Below are 19,823 nucleotides of genomic sequence, written 5' to 3' on the forward strand. Positions count from 1 at the left end.
ACAGCCCAGGCTGCAGCAGACCTTGCAGCTGCCCCTTAACCTGGGGCTTTGGTGGCAGGGAATGCTACCCAGGATGGGGCTGACTGAATACTCTGTGGCCTACCTGCTTAGCCTCAAGGGGTAGTTGCTGCCACCCACCTGAAGAAGGAATCCTGGGCAATTCACTCATGCTACATTTTAATGGGTGAAGTACAGGCTGCACCTTGAGCCTAGGTGAGAACAACGGTGCCAACTGTGAAACCCCTCTAGGTCTACCCTGGACTGGTTGTGTTCTTGGATGAGCCATGGTGCAGGGGTGAATCCCTACTCTGAGGTCTGTGGCTCTGGGTCTTTGCCCAGTGACTTCCTAACTGAAGGATTTGGCCACTAAAGACTGAGCCATGAACTGACATCTCTCCAGAGCAGGTTTTAGGTAGGTTGCTAGCATGGATGCAGGCCCAGCCTGCTGGACCCTGCTGCCTGCACTGACAGAGCTTTAGCAATACCCAGGGACATCTTAATGGTAGCTGAGCCACCACAGAGGCTACCGCAGCCATAGTCATGGCCCAGACCTAGGAAGAACTGGTCAGGTGGACTGAGAAACTCTGAGAGGAACCTGAAGGGGACACATCCTGCTGAGTGTGTAGAAAGAGGTGGGGCTTGGGAAGGGAATACAAAATCTTTGTCTCTTTCTAAAACCTGATGAGAAAAAACCATAATAGGGGCTGTGGTATCTCTCTGGGATGTGCTGTGGGAAGTACCTAAATATTGTGCTCAATGAAGTCAGCTTTCTTAGGTGACAGCAATTCTACTGAGCAGAGGTGGTGCCAGCCTCTTCCCAGTGGGTGAACTGAGGTGGGCTAGACAGAAAATTGAGGGGGGAAGCATTATACAATGGCAGGACATGGGCCCTGTGGCCCGGGAGTGCTGTGCCTCTGTGGGCAGGAGCGGGGCAGACTCAGCTGCAAGGGGCAGGCAGTGGTGGCCCAGGGGGAGGCAAGGATGTTGGACATGGGCAGTGCTGGAGGGGGTGGTTATGGGTGGGGGCTAAGGTAAATTTTGGGGTGTCTATAGCTCCTCCCAAGCTGCCCCTAGTGCTACCCCTGCCACTGAGGGAGATCACTTTGTGTTGATCCACATGGGAAAGGTTTATATGGTCAACAGAGTCCTGTTGACTCTGGGGGCTGTAAATTACAACTTAGTCCTGATATAAGGAAGATGGGAGGGGTCTCTAGAGAGATGGGGCCTCTGGACTGAGCATCATTTTGGAGAGGGATCCTGAGAGCACCAGGCCTTGGGAAGATGCCTCAGGCTGGGTTTGGTGTTCTATTAGCCCAAGCTACTTTTGTGAATAAATCAAACCTCAGGAGGGAGCTATGTTCTGAACCATGGTACTAGGAACTGGGCATGGAGGAGGGACTTGGGGAGGGAAAGTGGTAGCGTACAGTAGAGAGACACAGAAAGGTGGGGAGGGTGGAAGGAATAGGGGAAAGGAAGAGAGTTAAGTGGGAGGAAAGGGCCTGATTCACATACTACAGGATATAAGATGCTCCTTTGGGAGTGGCATGTATCCTGTGGTGGGAGAACAGGTTATGGCAGCATTTCCCAAATTGTGGGGCATGCCCCCTTGTTCCTTGGTGGGGAGGGTATATGCAAATCACTGCAGCAACTGATAGTGCCTCCTACTTCAGTCATTCTCAAACCCTACCTGCTTCAGCTGCTGCTGTCTCTTCCCCCAACCCTGATTCCCCCTTGCCACTGAGCGCTACAAGGGGAATTAGCACAATCATTGGCAGGGGGAATCATCAGAGGCAGTTGAAGTAGTGATGCTTGAGAGCTGCTGACTTAATCATGGTCAGTGGTGAATCCACAAGATTTGTGAAATGCAGGGTTAGGGGTAGAGAGAGAAAGAGAAAAGGAGAGAAAAAGAAAGAGAAAGAGAGTGAGCAAGAGAGGCAGGCTAACACACAAGTACACGGATTAAATATAAAATAAATTTAAAAAAATCAACCAACCAAAACTTAAATCATAAAAATAATAATGGCTAAAATAAAACAAAGAAGAAGAATAACAAAAAACATGCAAATTTTCACAGGCTTTCAAATTAGCTGGCTGCTACAGAACTATCACCCAATACATAGAAAGCATATAAAGCAGCGGTTCAACCTCATCTCCCCTGCACCTTTATTTTTTTTTGAAACTTTGTTTTAGCTTGAGGCTTTTTTGATGCAAGATCTAAGTATTGAACCTTAGCATACCTGGGTGGACTCCCAGGAACACAGTTAAGCTTTGGTTTTACACACGGGTGTCCATTTCCATTCATTATTTCTAAGATTATCATTATTCATTTTTAGTAGCAGAAGTGTTGCTGGTTTCTGGTCCCTGATGCTCATTCTCAGTGCCAGCTAGGGGTTTCAGGGTCAAAGGGCATGTGAAAGGGCAACCAAAACAGGAAAGTGCCTACTTACACTTCACCTGGAGAATCTGGTCACTGAGGTTTGCTTGGATGTAGTAGATACTGTAGGGTGGCAAAACCAGCCCCAGGCTGTGGAAGGGAAGGAAACAGAGAGAACATTTCTAATGAGGTTGTACAAGTATCCACAAGGAAGGAAATCCTGGCCACAGTGAACTCAGAGGCAGAACTCCCTTTGACTGTACTGGGGCTGGACTTCACCCTAAACACTATTCTAGACACCAGCCTCTGGGGCTGAACCATTTGAAGCCAGTAGGCATTTTGTCTTTTAAGGAGGACAAGCCACTTAGCAGGGAATAAGGCACAGGCTCTGTTCTTGAACTGACAACCTGCATCTGCACTGACACTGGTGGTTCTTAGGGTTGGTGCCACAGAGGGTATCAGACTGTGCACAGACCATGTTCTGGGGGAGAATGCTTTTCACAGACTCCCACTGTTAAGTATGGGGACATCTGGCACAGCTGGTTTCAGCCCTTGTTTAATTAGCACATCAGCTCTTCAGCTAACTGGACCAAGAGATCTAAGGTAGTTCCTTCTCTCCCAGAAGCCACACCCAGAGCCCATTCCAGGGACACAGGAATCCAGGTCTGTTTTTTGCCTCCATACTCCAAGGGACCTACTTAGCTTCCCCATTCCTAGCAGCTGCAGAGAGATCCAGGAGGATATTTCTGTGCTCTCTTGGAATGGCATCTGGCCATGCTCAAGCTGTGTTTTATACTTATGCCCTTCCCTCCCAAGTGACATCCTCCTTTCCTTTGGACTGGACACTACTACTTGCATGGGCAGAACTTGTAGAAATGATATATAAGTGCAGTGGTTTGTGGGCTGGGACTCCCATGGATCAGGAGCTGAAAGGGCTACACAGAAATGAGGCAAATTTCTTTGACCCATCCCTCTGCCCCTTAGCCAGGGGCTGGACGTTTGGCAAGGTTAGAGGCCACAACTTGCTATGAACCTTGCTGCAGGTGAACAGACTGCTACCTAATTAGCAGTCTTTCCTGGACACACCAATGGTACATCCCTCCCCAACACAGCAAACAGAGAGGCCTTCTAGATATAACATCAGAGTAGCAAATGCATTTAAAACAAAGTGGGAGCTGTCAAAAAGGAGTACTGGAACAAGACAGTCTTGTGGCTAATGCATGGGGGTAAAAGTCAGGATTCCTGGCTCTTAAACAGACTTTCTAGTCTCTCACCTGATGTGTGCCTCAGTTGCCTCATCTGTAAAATAGGAAGAACCAGACTGACCTGCCTCATAAGATGATTATTTCATTCCTGGCTGTAAAGCTATTTGTGGTGTTTGGACAGAGGATGAAGGGAAGGTCAGGAATTTAGGATTATTATTAATAATACTGCAATATGGCGTGAGGGGGGGGGAGAGGGTGGTGAGCAGCGACTGCCCTCAGCCGCCACTGGCAGCATCAGCAGTGCTTCTTTTAGGGGGTGCACTGACATTCTCAGGAGGTGCACATGCACCCACGTGCACCCCCTACACATTGCCAATGAACAGCCCTAACCTAGTGTGGCCCCTGTACCCTCTACCCACTGCAGCAGTCTGAAAGCACCAGCACAGTTACAAGCTGGGGGAGGATCTTCTTAGCAGCACAGCAGCAGAAAGGGATCTTAGAGTCACTGTTGACACCAAGATGAACATGAGTTGTCAATGTGATGAAGCAATCAGTAAAGCTAACCACACTTTATCATGCATTTGCAGGTGCATGACTTCATAGATTCACAGACATTCAGGCTGTAAGGGACCCCGGAGGATCATCGAGTCCAGCCCCCTGCCCCAGGGTCAGGAAGTCAGCAGGGATCATAGGATCCCAGCAAGATAAGCATCCAAATGTCTCTTGAAGGTGTTCAAAGTAGGTGCTTGAACCACCCCCGGTGGCAGTCTATTCTAAACCTCGGGGGCTCAGACAGTAAAGAAGTTCTTCCTTATGTCCAGCCTGAAATGGTCTTGGAGGAGTTTATGACCGTTCGATCTTGTCATCCCTTGGGGTGCTCTGGTGAACAGACGTTCCCCCAGATCGTGGTGAACACCCCGATAAACTTATAGGTGGCCACCAGATCTCCCCTGAGCCTCCGCTTTTCCAGGGTGAAGAGTCCCATGGCTCTCAGCCTTTCATCATAAGGTCTGTTTTCCTTACCCCTGATCGTGCACATGGCTCTCCTCTGCAGTCTCCCAAGCTTCTCCACATCCTTTTTGAATTGTGGAGCCCAAAACTGGATGCAGTACTCTAGCTGCGGCCTCACCAAGGCCGAGTACAATGGGAAAATGACGTCCCAGGATTTGCTTGAGAAGCATCTATGGATGCAAGCCAGCGTTTTGCTTGCTTTACTAGCCGCAGCATCACATTGAAGGCTCATATTCATCTTGTGGTCAATCACGACCCCCAAGTCCCTTTCGGCTGTGGTGCTAACCAGCGTAGCACTGGCAAGCCTATAAGCATGCTGCAAGTTTCTCCTTCCAAGGTGTAGAACCTTGCATTTTTTGGTGTTAAACACCATCAGGTTCTCATCTACCCACTTCATGAGCCTGTTAAGATCTGCCTGACAAACAGGTCCAGGGAGGTGATAGGTGATGCTTCCCCTCTATGCAGCATTGGTCAGGCCACAACTGGAGTACTGTGTCCAGTTTTGGGTGCCACACTTCAAGAGGGATGTCAACAACCTTGAAGGTTCAGAGGAGGGCCACTCGTACGATTAGGGGTCTGCAGGCAAAGCCCTATGAGGAGATTAAAAGCCCTAGATCTCTTCAGCCTCTGCAAAAGAGGGTTGAGAGGTGATCTTGTGGCCACCTACTAATTCATTGGGAGGTGGCAGCAAGGAATAGGAGATGCTTTGTTTACCAGGGCACCCCTTGCAGTAACTAGCAACAATGGCCACAAACTGATGGAGAGTAGATTTAGGTTAGACATCAAGAAGAACTTTTTTATGGTAAGGGTTGCCAGAATCTGGAATGGGCTTTCAAGGGAGGTGGTGCTCTCCCCTACCCTGGAGGTCTTTAAGAAGAGGCTAGACATGCACCTGGCTGGGGTCATCTGACCCTCTTTCCTGCCCATGACAGGGGGTCGGATCTACTGAGGTCCCTTCCAAACCAAACATCTATGAATCTATGAATGTGGAGGCTGCTGCCTGGCTGTGGTCTGCTGCCACCTTGGACCTGCAGTCTCAGGTCTGCATGCATGCCAGACCCAGACGGGGACTGCATGGCAACCTGGGTATGAGCACTGCAGCAGAGCCTCCTGCATCTCTGGGCCAGCTGCCAGCGGGCCATGGCTGCACAGTTGGCCTTCATGCAGCACTGCTGTCATGTTTTCTTGTGCCCCTGCTCTGCCATCTGGGCAGCTGTTGCCCAGAAGATGTGCACATTGCGGTGGCCTGCTTTGAACTGTCAAAGTGTATCTTCCTGGCCCCATATGGCCAAGAGGTCAGCCACCTTGTCTACCCTCCAGTTAGGTCCCCAATGCTGGCCCTAGGCAGGCTCCTCTGCCTGGGTCCCACCGCTTGCCTCACTAGCAGAGATTCTGGTGTTCCTGTTTAAAAACTGCAAATTCTCTGGTAAACCCCCCCACAAATTCTCTCATTAAAATACCCAAAATCCGTATTCTTCTGTGATCAAAATGAAACACTACTATATACAGAAAGATCAGTTGGGCAATGTTTTATTGATATCTTTACAATTTTAAAGCAATCTGGGAGCCTACCAGTGCCTCTACCATCATAATAAAATGAATTCTAAATATCTATACACTTTGGTGTTTGCGTTTGGTTTTCTTATCATAGAAAAATCAGAGCTGCCCCTGCCCCCTTCACTCACCAGGGCGTGGGGGCACTGAGCAGCACTGATATGCCAGTGAACTGCCCCTGCCCTTGCCCCTCACTCCTGACCCGCAGCCCCTGCTTGCCCCGACTAGCTCCCTCCTGGCAGCAGCTCCATCCCAGCACCAGTACGAGTCCAGCTGCAGCAGTCCCACCTGCTGCTTTGTGGTACTGAGCAGTTCCAGCCCTTACTGTTCTGCTCCCTGCCCCTGTGCCCAGGCCCTAGCGATCCCCATGCTGTTCCTGAGAAGCCCTCGACTGGGGCTCAGGGACTGGGCTGGGCAAGCCCCTTCCCTTCCAAGTTGGCCTCCCCCTGCACAGGCTGCTCTAGTGGGGCAGGGGGACTCTAAACCTGGCTCTGGCAGCCTCTCCAACCCAACCCAGGGGTTCCTGGGACCAGAACCATGCAAGGCTGGGGCCACATGCCCCAGCATTGGTGTGGACACGGGCCTGAGCTGGAGAGCAGCAGCTGCCCCTCCAGCCATGGCTCCTGGCAGCAGATCCCATCCTGTCTTCTGACTGGGCATGCAGGATGTGAGATTTGTGGGGAGGATGTGGGATTTGTGTCGGGGTGGGGTTTGTGGGAGTGAGCTTTATGGGCAGAGTGTGGGGCTTGTGCAGTGTTTTGGGGCATGTTGGTGGACACGGGCCTGAGCTGGAGAGCAGCAGCTGCCCCTCCAGCCATGGCTCCTGGCAGCAGATCCCATCCTGTCTTCTGACTGGGCATGCAGGATGTGAGATTTGTGGGGAGGATGTGGGATTTGTGTCGGGGTGGGGTTTGTGGGAGTGAGCTTTATGGGCAGAGTGTGGGGCTTGTGCAGTGTTTTGGGGCATGTTGGTGGCAGCCAGGGGTGATCATGGACCACCTGCAGGCACCACCGACACTGTCAGTGGCGCCTTTTTGCAGGGGGTGCACGTGCACCTGCGTGCACCCCCTAGATGTCGCCTCTGGTTTGGGGAGTGGGGGGTTTTTGGGGGTGATTTGGGGGTGTGGGACTTTTGGGTGAAGAAGGTGGAGTTTGTGGGGGAGGAGACTGTGTGTGGGTGGGGAGGACTACTTGGGAGGGATGGGTCCCCCTTGCACCCTCCCCCACACAGCACACAGTTCCCCCAAAGCAGCAGCAGCAGCAGCAGCAGCAGCAGCAGCAGGCTGTTGGGGTGCTCATGGCCTGCTGCTGGCAGATTCCCTCTATCAGCGTACAGCACCACCTGAGACCCAGGGGCTACATGTGGCACATGCTGCTACATATGGCACCTGGGCAGGACCAGGCTGGCTCTTGCTGCCACCCGGGGCTGCTGGAACTGTAGGCAGGAGTCATGCGTCATTGGGCCGAGCCAGCTCTTGCCTGCAAGTGCCCTGTGCACCGTTAGACTGGGCTGGCTCCATGGGCAGAAACCAGCCCGTCCTCAAGATGTGCAGCTCCTGCCTGCAGTGCTGTGAGCCTTGGGTGGCAGCAAGAGCCAGTGTGGTCTTGTTTGAAGGCGTGCGCCAGCGGGCTGGGCCAGCTCCAAGCACCATGTGCAGCCCCTGGATCTTAGGTGGTGCCGTGCCTGCAGTGGGTCATGAGTGCCCCAATGGCCCGGCTAGCTAGGGCGGGGGGATGCTGTGCACTGTGCAGGGGGGACCTACCCCTCCTGAACAGTTCCCCCCACCTACACACCCCATACACTGTCCTTCTACCCTCACATTCCTACTTACTGGAGACAGAGCCTGGGTCCAAGCCACTGCTGCCAGCCTTGCCCCGCTTCTATTCCCTACCAGATTTCCTGGTATCATATTTACAGTCCATGCTACCTCCCACAGTGTCTTAAACTGCTTTGAGATGCTGCAACAGGCACTCGTCTGAACGCAGCCACTGTGTCCACTGAAGAAGCTGCTGTATCAAGAAGTGCTATGACACAGTAACTCAGTACTAATGGACTGTCTCTACTAGGAGTACGAGGATGAAGAAGGAGCACAGTGAGATTTCATTTCAGAGACTGTACTTCTCTGTGTTCTTTAGTAGAAATAACAGTGTTCTCCTAGTGGGTCTCGTCTTGTCAATGAGACCTCAGAAGCCTATATTTGGATGATCACTAAATAATGCTATATACATATTTCTCTTTTTTGATCTGAAGGAAATTGGCCTACAAGACCCTTAAAATATAACTTAAAGAAATTTTGATATTTTTAAAACTTGCCCTTTTCATACCAAGCATTTCAAATAGCAAGGATCATTGACCTAAAAGTGCCTTCAGGCAATTGCATCCTTACCTCTTGGAGAATTACTAGAAAGAAGATAAATGGGTGAGAAGTTTTAAAGAATCAATAACTGAGAATTATAAGTAAATGCTATAAGAAATCTTGATATATTTTATTGTTCTCTGGTATAAGTGCCTGACCTCAATACTGTTTATTACAAGTGCTTGCAAGGCTGCGTTTTGTGTTCAGTACATGCCTAAGACATCTGTTGTATCTATCCTTGATTGATGAACTGTTGATTATACACTCCTGTGGCTCCTGCCAACATAATCAATGGCTGGTTTGTTAAGAATATCAAATGCCCTGATTTAAAATAAGGTCAAAGTTGATCTGAAAGGAACCAAGCACATAAAAATGGCTAGCAATGCTCCCTAGACCTCCTCCAAACTAGACATTGGGCCACTGAGGACTACACACTGGGTACATCCAGATAAGCGTGGTTGTGTGGTATGTGGCGATGCAAATACCTTTGCAGAGTCACATACCACACAGCCTGGTGTTCTCCGTGCTGCAAGGGCACGCTGCCTGAGTGTACGCTATGCCATTCCCTGCCCCCCTCCTCCCCCCCCGCCCCTGGCCGGGGTTTTCTGACCCCTGGATATCCAGGGGTAAAAAAAAAAACATGGAAAAAGACCAGCACTCGCTCAGGCAACATACACTGTTGAAAAGCGGGGCTAGGCCATCCGGAGCTGCATTGTGGCTGCCAGCCAGGCTCTGCCTGGCAGCATTGTTGTGGCTGCAGCCCCCGGGAGGCCCCGGGAGGCCCCAGGACCCCAGGTAAGGCTGCTGGGGCCAGCATAGTGGTGGCCCCAGGCTCTCCTACCACTCCCGGGGTAACTTGCTGCACGCCATAGCGTGTGTGGCAAGGGCATTTCCCAGGGACAAGTAGCTGTGGCACAAGGTGCACTGCTGCTAGCTGTTCCCAGGGAACCAAATGTCCATGCACATCTGAATGTGCCCACTGAATACAATGATCCAACCAGTTATGTATCCTCCTTATAGTACTTTCATCTAGTCTGTACTTCCTTATCTTGATATTGAATGTTGTTGGAGACAGTGTCCAAAGCCTTGCTAAATTCAAGGTATATCACATCCACTGCTTTCTCTTCATCCACAGAACCTGTTGTCATAACCCAATGATTTTTAGTGCCTCGGCACATTGGAATTTTCCCGCCACATGGAGCTTTCTTTGCACGGTGGATTTCTCAGCTGCAGAGAGAAATCCCCGGTGCAAAGAGTTCCTGCCACACACACGCAAATTAGTGTCCCACTAATGGTCAATTCTAAATTATTCCTACGTGGCGGCTAGCAATTGGCTCGCCAGCCCTATAAAAAGGTAGAGAAGTTTCCGCCGCAGTTTCCGCCCAAGTTGGAGGACTCCACAACCACCTCGTGGAGAACTCTGAGCGCGTTGTGGAGCCTAGCAAACTCCCCGTGTGTCTTGGAGGAGGACAGAGAGGCCTGATCAGCTCTTAGCCACTCTCCGTCATAGTGTAATTTGATGTATCCCCCGTGTGAAGAAGCACTCGTGGAGTCGTATATCGACAACTCATCTCGGTTCGGTGCGGTTCGGAAGAGATCTCACTTGTGTTTGTCTGTCTGCAACTGCAACTCAAGCAAGTGTTTCCTCCCTGCACTGTGACCATCGGCAGTGTAAGTAAAGCTTTCTTTATAAAACCAATACGCTTCTGTGCCTAATTCTACTCTGTCATGGAAAAACCCCACCTGACGGTCCGGGCTACTGGCCATAGCCTCAGACCGACCCTCGGTCCCGACACCTGTCACTTTATCATAGAAGGAAATCAGATTGGTCAGGCATGACTTGCTCTTGCTGGCTGTTCCTGATGATTACACTGTTCTCCTCTAGGTGCTTCACAGTGGATTCCTTGAGGACCTGCTTCATGACCGTTCCAGGTATAGAGGTCAGGCTGACTAGTCTATAGTTTCCGGAATCTCCCTTCTTCTCCTTCTTAAAGAAGGGCACTATATCTGTTCTTTTCCAGTCATCCAGGACCTCACCCAGCCTCCACAAATTAGCAAAAAGTATAACTAGTGGCTCTGAAACTACCCCAGCCAATTCTCAGGTGCATCCCATCCAGCTCTGCTGAGTGGAAAGCATCTAGCTTCTGTAAGTAATCCCTAACCTGTTCTGCTATTACTCTAGGTTGTTTGTCTCCTTCCCTCTCTCTGCTACCAACTATACTCATTAGCTGCTAGCTGCCCCTACTTGTGAAAACTGAAATAAAAAAGGCATTAAATACTTCAGCCTTCTCTGCATCTTCTGTGATGAGATTGCATTCCCAGCTGCATCTCAAATTGTGCCTTAGACTTCCTAATTTTCTTCCTGTATGCCCATGTGATAGTCTAATACTCTTTCCTACTGCTAAGACCAAATATTCACTTTTTATAGGATTCGTTTTTGAGTTTCAACTCCTTGAAGAGATAACTGTTTAGCTAAGTTGGTTTCCTATTGCATTCCCCATTCTTCCATCTCATTGGGATAGCTTGCTTTTGTGCCCTTAAAAGAGCCTCCTTAAAGTACAGGCAGCTTTCCTGGACTCCTTTTTGCCTTAGACCTGCCCCCCAAGAGATCCTGCTCACCAGGTCCCCGAGTTTGTTAAAGTTTGCTTTCCTGAAGTCCAAAGTCCTCATTCTGCTGCTCTCTTTCCTTCGTCCCCTTAGAATTTTGAATGCTACCATTTCAGGGCCACGGTAACCCAAGTTACTTTCCACCTCCACATACTCAGGCAATTCCTCCCTGTTGGAATGGATGACATCAAGCTGTCCCTACTTGAAGCTGAGACTCTGTGTGGTTTCACTAGTTCAGGAGATGTCATGGATACCAAGGGAGAAATATGAATCATGTCCATGACTCCTGGAAATCCCTAGGGAATAGCTATATGTGCAATGAACCTGTCTAGCCATGAGATGGCAGCCTACCCCAAGGCAGATTATGTTCCCAAAAGCCATGGAGAATGGCATAGGTCCCTAGAAACTATAAAACTGAAGTGGCAGCTGGCTTTCTAATCTGAGCATTTGCTGCTCCCATTGATTTCAGCAGCAATGGCTTTGGGAAAATGGCACCCCTAAAAGGGAGACACTGGCTGCTGAATGTTCTGTGCCACCATGATGCCAGAGGGCAACTTGCTACTGAATTCTGGGACCTGACATCAGGTAACCTGATTTCCCTTTCTCCTATACAATTACAGCCACAAAGATGTGGTGCTAGGTGGGAATATGGTTGTCTCCACCAGGATGTGATCAAGGAAAAGGACAATGTTCAGCAAATGTTCATGCTGGAATGCTAGGAACACGCCAAAGTTAACACAGATCCCACTACAATCTTCATGCTGCCTGCCCCAGAGTCCCTAACTAACATCATATTCTTCAAATAGTATATTTAAGACCACTTTTTCCTACAGTACCCATGTGTAGGGCCATGAGGAGCTTCCCTCATTCACTTCAGAACTTACATGGCTCACCACTAGAGAATGTTATTGAGCTACCTTGTATTAGATTAAAAGACTGCGAGTGTTGTGATCAGATGCTATCATAAATGCTACGCACACATGAAGACAGCTCATGTTGGACGTGCAGTCTCGACTTTGGCATTTCCTGACCTTTCAGTTCTTAATTGTGCAACCATGATAATGTCTTAAAGACATTTTTCTGTGATGTTTCCTAGTGCATATCTCTTTGGTGAAACTGTTTCGCTGTTTCGACACTGGTATCTATTTATTTTAAAAAGAAAGACACTCTACAATTCAGAACAATCTACACAGGCCATATGTTTTGAAGCCTTGATACAGTATGAATGACTTTTTAAATATAGAGAATGTCTCCTGCACAGCAACTATTATTATTACTGTAGTGCCTACAAGTCCTAGTCATGAATGGAGATCTGACTGTGCTAAGTGTGGTGCAAGTACCAAACAAAAAGAAAGTCCCTGTGACAAAGAGCTTACAATCAAAGCATAAGACAAAAGACAACATTTGAATGCAGACAGTAGCAGGAGTCCATGAAAAATATTGGCCAGTGTGATTGGGCAGTGGTCTTAGCACACTGACAACCTAACCACTGTTTAGTGTTCTGTAGGCATCATGGCAAAGGGGAGTTTTAATGATCTAGAGAATGGAGATGTAATTTGGGGGCTGTTTAGAGGAAGTTCCTTTCATGCAATGGTCAAGACAAGAGAAAGAATGAAAGCGCTCATTTGAAAATTCAACATAGGATAGTGGGGGCAGGCAACAGGGGCTGACAGGAGGTGGGAGCCAACATCCTGATCTTGAACCAGAAGTGATGGGTAGGGTGAGGTTAGGCCATAAAAGGATTTGAGTGCAAAAAACTCACTTATGCTTAATGAGCTGAAGAAGAGGGAGCTTGCAGTGGGATTCAGAAAGAAGGTGATGCAGCCTACCTAGAATCCTGTGGCCAGGGCTCCAATGACATGAGACCACATTTGGGGAACCCATGGGCTGGATGGTAGCAGAATGTTATGGCCCATATACCTGAAAATGTCCACTGCAAAGAGCCCTTTGAAGGAGAGGCCCAGCTGGAGAAGGGGTTTTTGCTTTAGTACAGCTCTTGCCTCAATCCATACAGGTACAGTACACAGCTAAGGCAGTGCCACATGCCAAATGGGGCTTCCTTCTGCTGTTCCCTTAGCACACTTACTGGAAGAACTCAGGTAAACTACACAGTGTGATTTTCAGAGACAACTTGGTTACACCAGAACTGATCATCACTGGGCAACGCACAAGGCAACTGCATTTACTTTGCTAAATGTATTTACTTGCACACCACACACACCTTTACCCCAAAAACTAGCCATCCAGAACTGGGGTGCACATCTGCAGCAAGGAAGCTGATTTCTGTGCTGGAATGGAGGCATGCTGGTGCTATAATTGCTTCTGGCAGCTGTGCCGCTTTCTCTCCCCTTCTGGTTCACATGAAGCAAGGACAGTGTCTGCTTCTCAGGTCACTGACTCTCCTTGCAAACTCTGCAGCTCAGACTTTAACCTGACACAACCACTGCCAAGTTGACAGCAGCTTTTGGCTGAACTGAGCAAGCAATTTGGCAGTGGTTGTGACAAGGTTAAACTTGAGCTGTGGAGCTTGCAAGGGCAGAGTGAGCAATACTGATGATGAGCAAGCTTTGCTGGCTGCTCCATTCTGCCTTCTCAGAACATGGGGCTTGTCTTATCTGGAGGGGTGTGGTCTGTGAGAAAGCACACATTTTATAACTGGGAAGGGGAATGTTGTCTCTAACTGGGAAGGGGGTTATTTTTATAACCAGAAAGAAGGAGATTTTCCATTTTCCTCATTCTTAAAATCAGCAGAATGACTTTTGCTCAAACCAAGAAGCTAGAATGGACACAAGTGGGCAACCTGAACTAGGGGTGTTACCCTAATACATCAAAGCTGTACATGGGTCATAGTTCTCATAAAGATACCAGCTAAGCTCTTTAAGGCAGAATCCCATGTTTATGGGCAATGCCCTGTAAAACAGAGACCCCATCAAACTGAGGCTCATGAGTGATTGTGCAGCGTGGATTACCAACTGAGCAGCCTGTAATAGTAATGAATTAGATCTCAGTGAGGCAGGTGTCGCATCCCATTTTACATACAGACAGCTGAATCACAAAGAGTTGAAAGCCAAAGTTTATAAATCCACAGGCCTATGTTTCAATCCCCATCCCCCTGCCCTGTGTCTGGGCTTTTAGACAGTAGGGACTGTTTTTTCTATATTTGTACAGCATTATGCTGTACAAAGGAGCTTCAATACATACTGGATCCTTTGGGCAGGAGCATCATGTCAGTATTTACTGGGAATGTATATAAGCATCGAAATATTTGTTCAGGCTCCAAAATGACAGTGGCCTGATTCTCTGAAGTGCCAGTTTTGATGAGTGCCCTGTACTTCTGGACATCGGTTCACTTTAGCTGGGCATCTGTAGTTGAGCAGCTAATAGTCAGACAGCCATGCCTGAAAATCAGGCCTGCAAGACTCACCTGAAGCTATCTGTCAGTTGGGAGAAGAGGCTTCCTGATTTCTAGCCCTGTGCTTTAGCCAGAAGACACTTCTCTGCTTCCTTAGTGGGTCTTCAGCCACCCATCTGGAATGTGAGTGTCTGGCTGCATTTTCCTCCTGAAATTTTGAGCCTGAAGTTAACCCTCCCCTCCCCCATGCCAGTTGCATACTGCTTACCTGTAATTAGTGCTTTTGATAGGGGCCCAGGTATAGGTCCTGAATACTTCATCAATGTATCTCTAGAATTCCAAAGAAGACAAAAGTCAGGACTCAGGAGGAGATTCTGAAAGGACACCCCGGGCTGCTTGTGGCTCCACAGACAGGAGAGCATCAGGACCCCAATGCCAGAGTTCAGACTCTGGACTCTGAGTGCATTACTGACAGGGGAGTGCCAGAGCCCCCAGTGGCAGACCTGCTGTTTGTTCCAGGCTCTGAGTGCTTTGGGAAACACTGAGCTGTGGCTATTTTCCTGAAATCATGATTATTTAACCCCTGGATAACAGCAGCCCCTTGTCTTTCACCCCTTATCCATATCCTTCTCATGGATTGTAGCCAGTCATTACCTCATCCAGGGATTTGATTAGGGTTTTGATGAATCTTTGCCCCTCATTTCCATCAATCATACTTCTCCGGATCTAGGGAACAGGAAAGGAAGAATCTGAGCCTTGACACACAACACCATTCTAGGCTTTGAGAAACTGAGCCAAGTGCACACAGCATATGCCCTGACTGGGTGGCTCACAGCAAACCATGGGTTACAGACCCTTTCAGTGCCCAGTATGTCCTGGCTAAGTGCTCTATGCATGCAGTGGGAGGTGGTGCCAAGAGGTCGGGTGCTTATGGGCTGTGTGCCTGGGGTAAGAATGTCCCTGAGGTGAAGAGAGGAAAAGAAACAATTTATAGTATGCAAAATTGTTGTCAGCACTGAGGCCTGACTTCACCTTTCTGCATGGGACTGAGGGCAGACTTCCTGTTCTGCTGGGTACTGAAAGCCAAACCCACAGGCCTGATCCCCCAATCCCTACTCAGGTCTCAGCAGACCAGTTAAGGACTGTACTTCTCTTCCATCTGTAAAGGTGCCCCACCAAGGCAGGGCAGGGCAATACTAACAGAGGTAACCTACATGAAGTGTGTCCTGCTGCTGCCCCTGCTGTGATTGTCTTGGACAAAGACAGCTCCATCTCCACAGGCCCCTTCACCAATATTAAACCTCTAAGAATCAGCTTTTAAGGCTGCTTTTGCCTATGAAACATCAATTGCTGGTCTGGGTGCACCAAGGAGCCCCTTCCCTTAGGGGCATAGCTCACCTCCTCCTTGTACTCATCCTCCAGCTCAGCATCCAGGAAATCCAGTGTTACCGGTTCTCGGAAATTGATAATCTTAAAGAAGAGATGAAGGGAGGAAGAGGCTGGTGAGAATCCAAGGTTTTTGGACATAAATTACCTCAGCAGAGGTCCTGGTGGCAGGTCCAGGTCCTGGGTTCAGCCAAACCCACCCAAACTTTCCTGCAAGGAGAGCCCTGGGATTGTCCATTCATCACAGAGTAGTGTCTGCCCCTGTAAGACAGCTGAATTGGTCAGTGAGTGCCCTGGAGGCACTGTGGGTATTGGCCTGAATGGCAGCAGCTTACAAGAGGCTTTTGCCAGTAAAAACTGTGGCTGTTTGCTTTCCCCAGCACCTCCAGTACCACGCCCCATGGGGCTGTGTAGACATTAATGTATCAGTGCTCCCCACAGTTGGGAGGGGCAGGGGGGCTTGTTCTCACCTAATTTTTACAGAGGAGGAGACAGGAGCTGGGAGCCTTTTAACAGCTTTTTTCCTCCTGATAGTAACACAGGTCAGCTCAATGCCAGTAGCGAGTGCTGAGAGGGGAGACTCAGGTCAAGATGGAAGAAGCCAACCTTGACTGTGGTGTCAGGGCAAGTGTACCAAGCTTGCAGATCAAAGGTAAAGGCTTTGTCTGTAACTGGGGAATACTGGTTACTGAAATCCTGGAGAAACTTTTAAGCGTGAAGGCCTTCTGTGCAGTTCTGGTTCAGAAGAGCTCTGACTACATGCTGGTTCTTGAAGGGCTGACAGCAAGGGGACCAGGGCACAATCTTGTTGTTTGCTGGTCAGTGCTTCTTTCCAAGCCAGACAAAAACTGACCAATGCTAACCAAGAGGATTCATGGTGCAAACTATCTGTCACCCCAGTGCCCAAGTCAGCAGGGCCTCAATGCTGGGGGCTGAACTGAGAAGGTCACAATGCATCTGTTTCAAGAGCAAGCTACTTGTAGCAAAAGCTGTGTGCCTGTCACCTCCATGATCCTGTATCCAGCTCCAGAAACAGGCCCTGAGGAAAGGAGGGTCAGGATACAGGGCAGAGGACATGCACCCACTGGGATGCTGAGTTATTTCTACAAACAAAAATGGCTTGGTTAGGAATAGTGCATGGGTGGGGAGGGGCATGGGGCAGTAACACCACACTGCCACAGAGCAGCTCTGTGAGCAAGTCAGTAGCAGAGGCATGGCCCAGGAGGGCCAGCACAAGTGGCCTGGCTATGACACTGGCACAGGGCAATCTCTTTCAGGAACCGAGTGTGGGTTGAGAGATTTTCTCCCTGATCTGGCCTCATTAGATCCTATTGAGTTTAGCCCAGAATCTGTTTGCCTGCTGCAGTGTGACAGGGCACAGGGAAGGGGTCCTGCAGGTGAAGTGATAAAGGAGAACTGGAGACTTGCAGCTCCAGCTAGGCCCTTGGGCAACCTGGGAACTCGTACACACACTTTGAGGAGAAAGGAATCAGAGGAAGCAGCTCTGGAACCAGAGCCCCTCACAACAAAGCCATGGGTCTGAGGCTCTTTTGGGAAAAGACTTTTGCTCGGGTGACAACTTTCTGAGTTTCTGTCCAGGCACACCAAGGATTCCTGCTATCAGGCCTCCATGGCACCACACACACGCATGTGCCCATCCCATGAAATAGCTGGCTGCCCTGTAGATGGCACTAGGTTGGGCAGGAGGGCAGGTACTATATTTCTCTGAGTGTTTGTGCAGGCAGAGAAATCCAGACATGACAAAATAGACTTCTACTGGGGCAAAATCTTTTCCTTTCAGCACTATATTTATGACACCTGGCTCCAACTCAAAATATTCCCTACAGTTCAGGGGCATTCACTTCTAGACCCAGAAGCTTTGGGTCCAGATCCAGTCTTCCCCAGAGACACGATAATGCCATTTCCACCCTGCATTTTGGTCCATCTCTGAAAATGGGAGAATCCTGCAGCTTGTCAGACCCAAGCCAAACACCCTGGTGAGACCAAAGGTCCTTCCTCACTGTGTTGAGCAGGGACAGGAAGACACAACTCAAACCAAGTGGCACATGAGAGCAAAGGGCTGAACACACCTTACAGCCCTGCTGAGTAGAATGGGACAGAAGTGAGTGAATAAATTCCACCATGCCGCTTGTCCATCTCTGCCACTTATCAGCTGCCTATTAATAACATTGATGAACTGAGCGAGACGTTTCTGCCAATGGAACATATTTCACCTTGATCGCTGCCATTTCTCAGAGCCTAATTCCCGGCTTGCCTCTTAATGATGAATCTCTCTGATTAGTTCTGAAGCAGGAAGCCTGTTTCCCCCGCCCCACCCTATGGTGACTGTGGCAACTCCCAGAGATAAATGATCCCACTCACGTCTTCTGGCTTAATATCCCCAGGAAGTCATATTTCATAAAGGGGTTTGGCTAATGCTTCTGCATTCCTGTCAGAAGGAGACCAGGGACACATACATCACAGCCCAGAGATGAGGCAATTAACGTTCGGCATGTGACAGACCCAGCACTGAATGCTAGCAGTGGCTTTAGGAGTGAGGAATAATTAACTGGGGAGTAAATCCATTCTAGCTTGGCTGGAGAGCATGTCTCCTGGATCAGCCATCCTGCCCAGCCTTTATCTCCATGTTTGAGTGGCAGAGCTGTGCAGATGCAATCATGAGGAGTGTAGGAATGCACAGGCAGAGGGGAAAGGCAGAGAAGTGAGGGAAAACATACTGGTACCATCCTAGCCTTTGCAGACGGGAACACCCTCATGCTCACATATGCCTGGGGGGGCACATGCACTCACTGCCATCAACAGATTGTAATCTAGCTGCCTAGCTCCTGAGTACTGTATCTAGAACGTGGCACCAGCAGAGCACAGGAAGTCACTGCCACTCACCTGCTTGCCCAACCTCCCTGGCTAGCCAAGGCAATCTACCTGCCAGGGTGGGGCACTGGAAATCCAAATTCCTGGTTTGCTCAGATACTGACTTGCCACAGAACTACAAGTAGGTCTCTTCATGACACTGGGGCCTGCAGTGCAGTATAGTTCAGGGGCAACAGATCAGGCAACTGAGAAATGTTGTGATGCCCCCTTAAGACTGCTTCGTCCCTGCCAGGCTCTCTCCCTCCCCTGTCTCTCAAGGTCCCGCCTTGCTTTTTCTCCTACCACATCTTGATGGAAACTTAATGAAAGGGTGGCTGCCCTCAGAGAATGACAAGTCTAAGGTGTTCCCCCTTCCTCAACAATTGACCTTTCAGACTGCTTGCCTTGAGGGCTTAAATTGTGACCTCCAGCTGCCACCAGTCACACCCATGCCTCAAAGATGTCCCAAATCCAGTGGGACACTTGTCCCCAAAGCCACCGGGCCACCTCAGGCCTTTACTCCCTTGTTGGAGCTCTAGCCTTCCTGACTTCTGCCCCTGTACTCTAACTGGTCCCTTAGCAAAGGCAAAGTGTTTCAAAACTGGCTTCTGGGCTCCAGCTCATTTCACCCTTTGGTGCCTTTAGCTTAGCTCTTCTCAGGCTCTGGGCCCTCTGGCCCCAAGCTCTGCCCCTCCTCAGGCTCTGGGCCTCCCTGGCCCATGTCTGTGCCTTGAACTTGACCACCAGGAGGGCTCAAGGCAATCATGTTTGTGATGAGGGGAAACCAGCACAGGTTCGTGGCAGGCAGATCGTGCCTGACCAAGCTAGTTTCTTTTTATGACCAGGTTACGAAACGCCTGGACACAGGAGGAGGGGTGGATGTCGTATACTTAGACTTCAGGAAGGCCTTCGATACGGTATCCCACCCCATACTGGTGAACAAGTTAAGAGGCTGTGACTTGGATGACTACACAGTACAGTGGGTGGCAAATTGGCTAGAGGGTCGTACCCAAAGAGTCGTGGTGGATGGGTCGGTTTCGACCTGGAGGGGTGTGGGCAGTGGGGTCCCGCAGGGCTCGGTCCTTGGACCGATACTCTTTAATGTC

The 19,823-nt window shown here is 49.5% G+C and overlaps 1 protein-coding gene across 1 annotated transcript in view; it reads right to left on the minus strand.

Moving 5' to 3' along the window:
- The window catches only part of CACNA2D2 (calcium voltage-gated channel auxiliary subunit alpha2delta 2), a 750,433-nt gene that overhangs the window by 38,545 nt on the left and 692,065 nt on the right, over nucleotides 1-19,823 (minus strand). Inside the window, exons 19-22 of the mRNA XM_025204332.1 lie at nucleotides 15,859-15,930; nucleotides 15,115-15,186; nucleotides 14,729-14,790; nucleotides 2,448-2,524 (exon numbers count right to left, since the gene is read on the minus strand). Coding sequence (XP_025060117.1) covers nucleotides 2,448-2,524; nucleotides 14,729-14,790; nucleotides 15,115-15,186; nucleotides 15,859-15,930 — 283 coding nt within the window. The remainder of the gene's footprint in view (nucleotides 1-2,447; nucleotides 2,525-14,728; nucleotides 14,791-15,114; nucleotides 15,187-15,858; nucleotides 15,931-19,823) is intronic.

The sequence above is a fragment of the Alligator sinensis genome, unplaced genomic scaffold, assembly GCF_000455745.1.
Source record: "Alligator sinensis unplaced genomic scaffold, ASM45574v1 scaffold858_1, whole genome shotgun sequence".
Lineage (NCBI taxonomy): Eukaryota > Metazoa > Chordata > Crocodylia > Alligatoridae > Alligator > Alligator sinensis.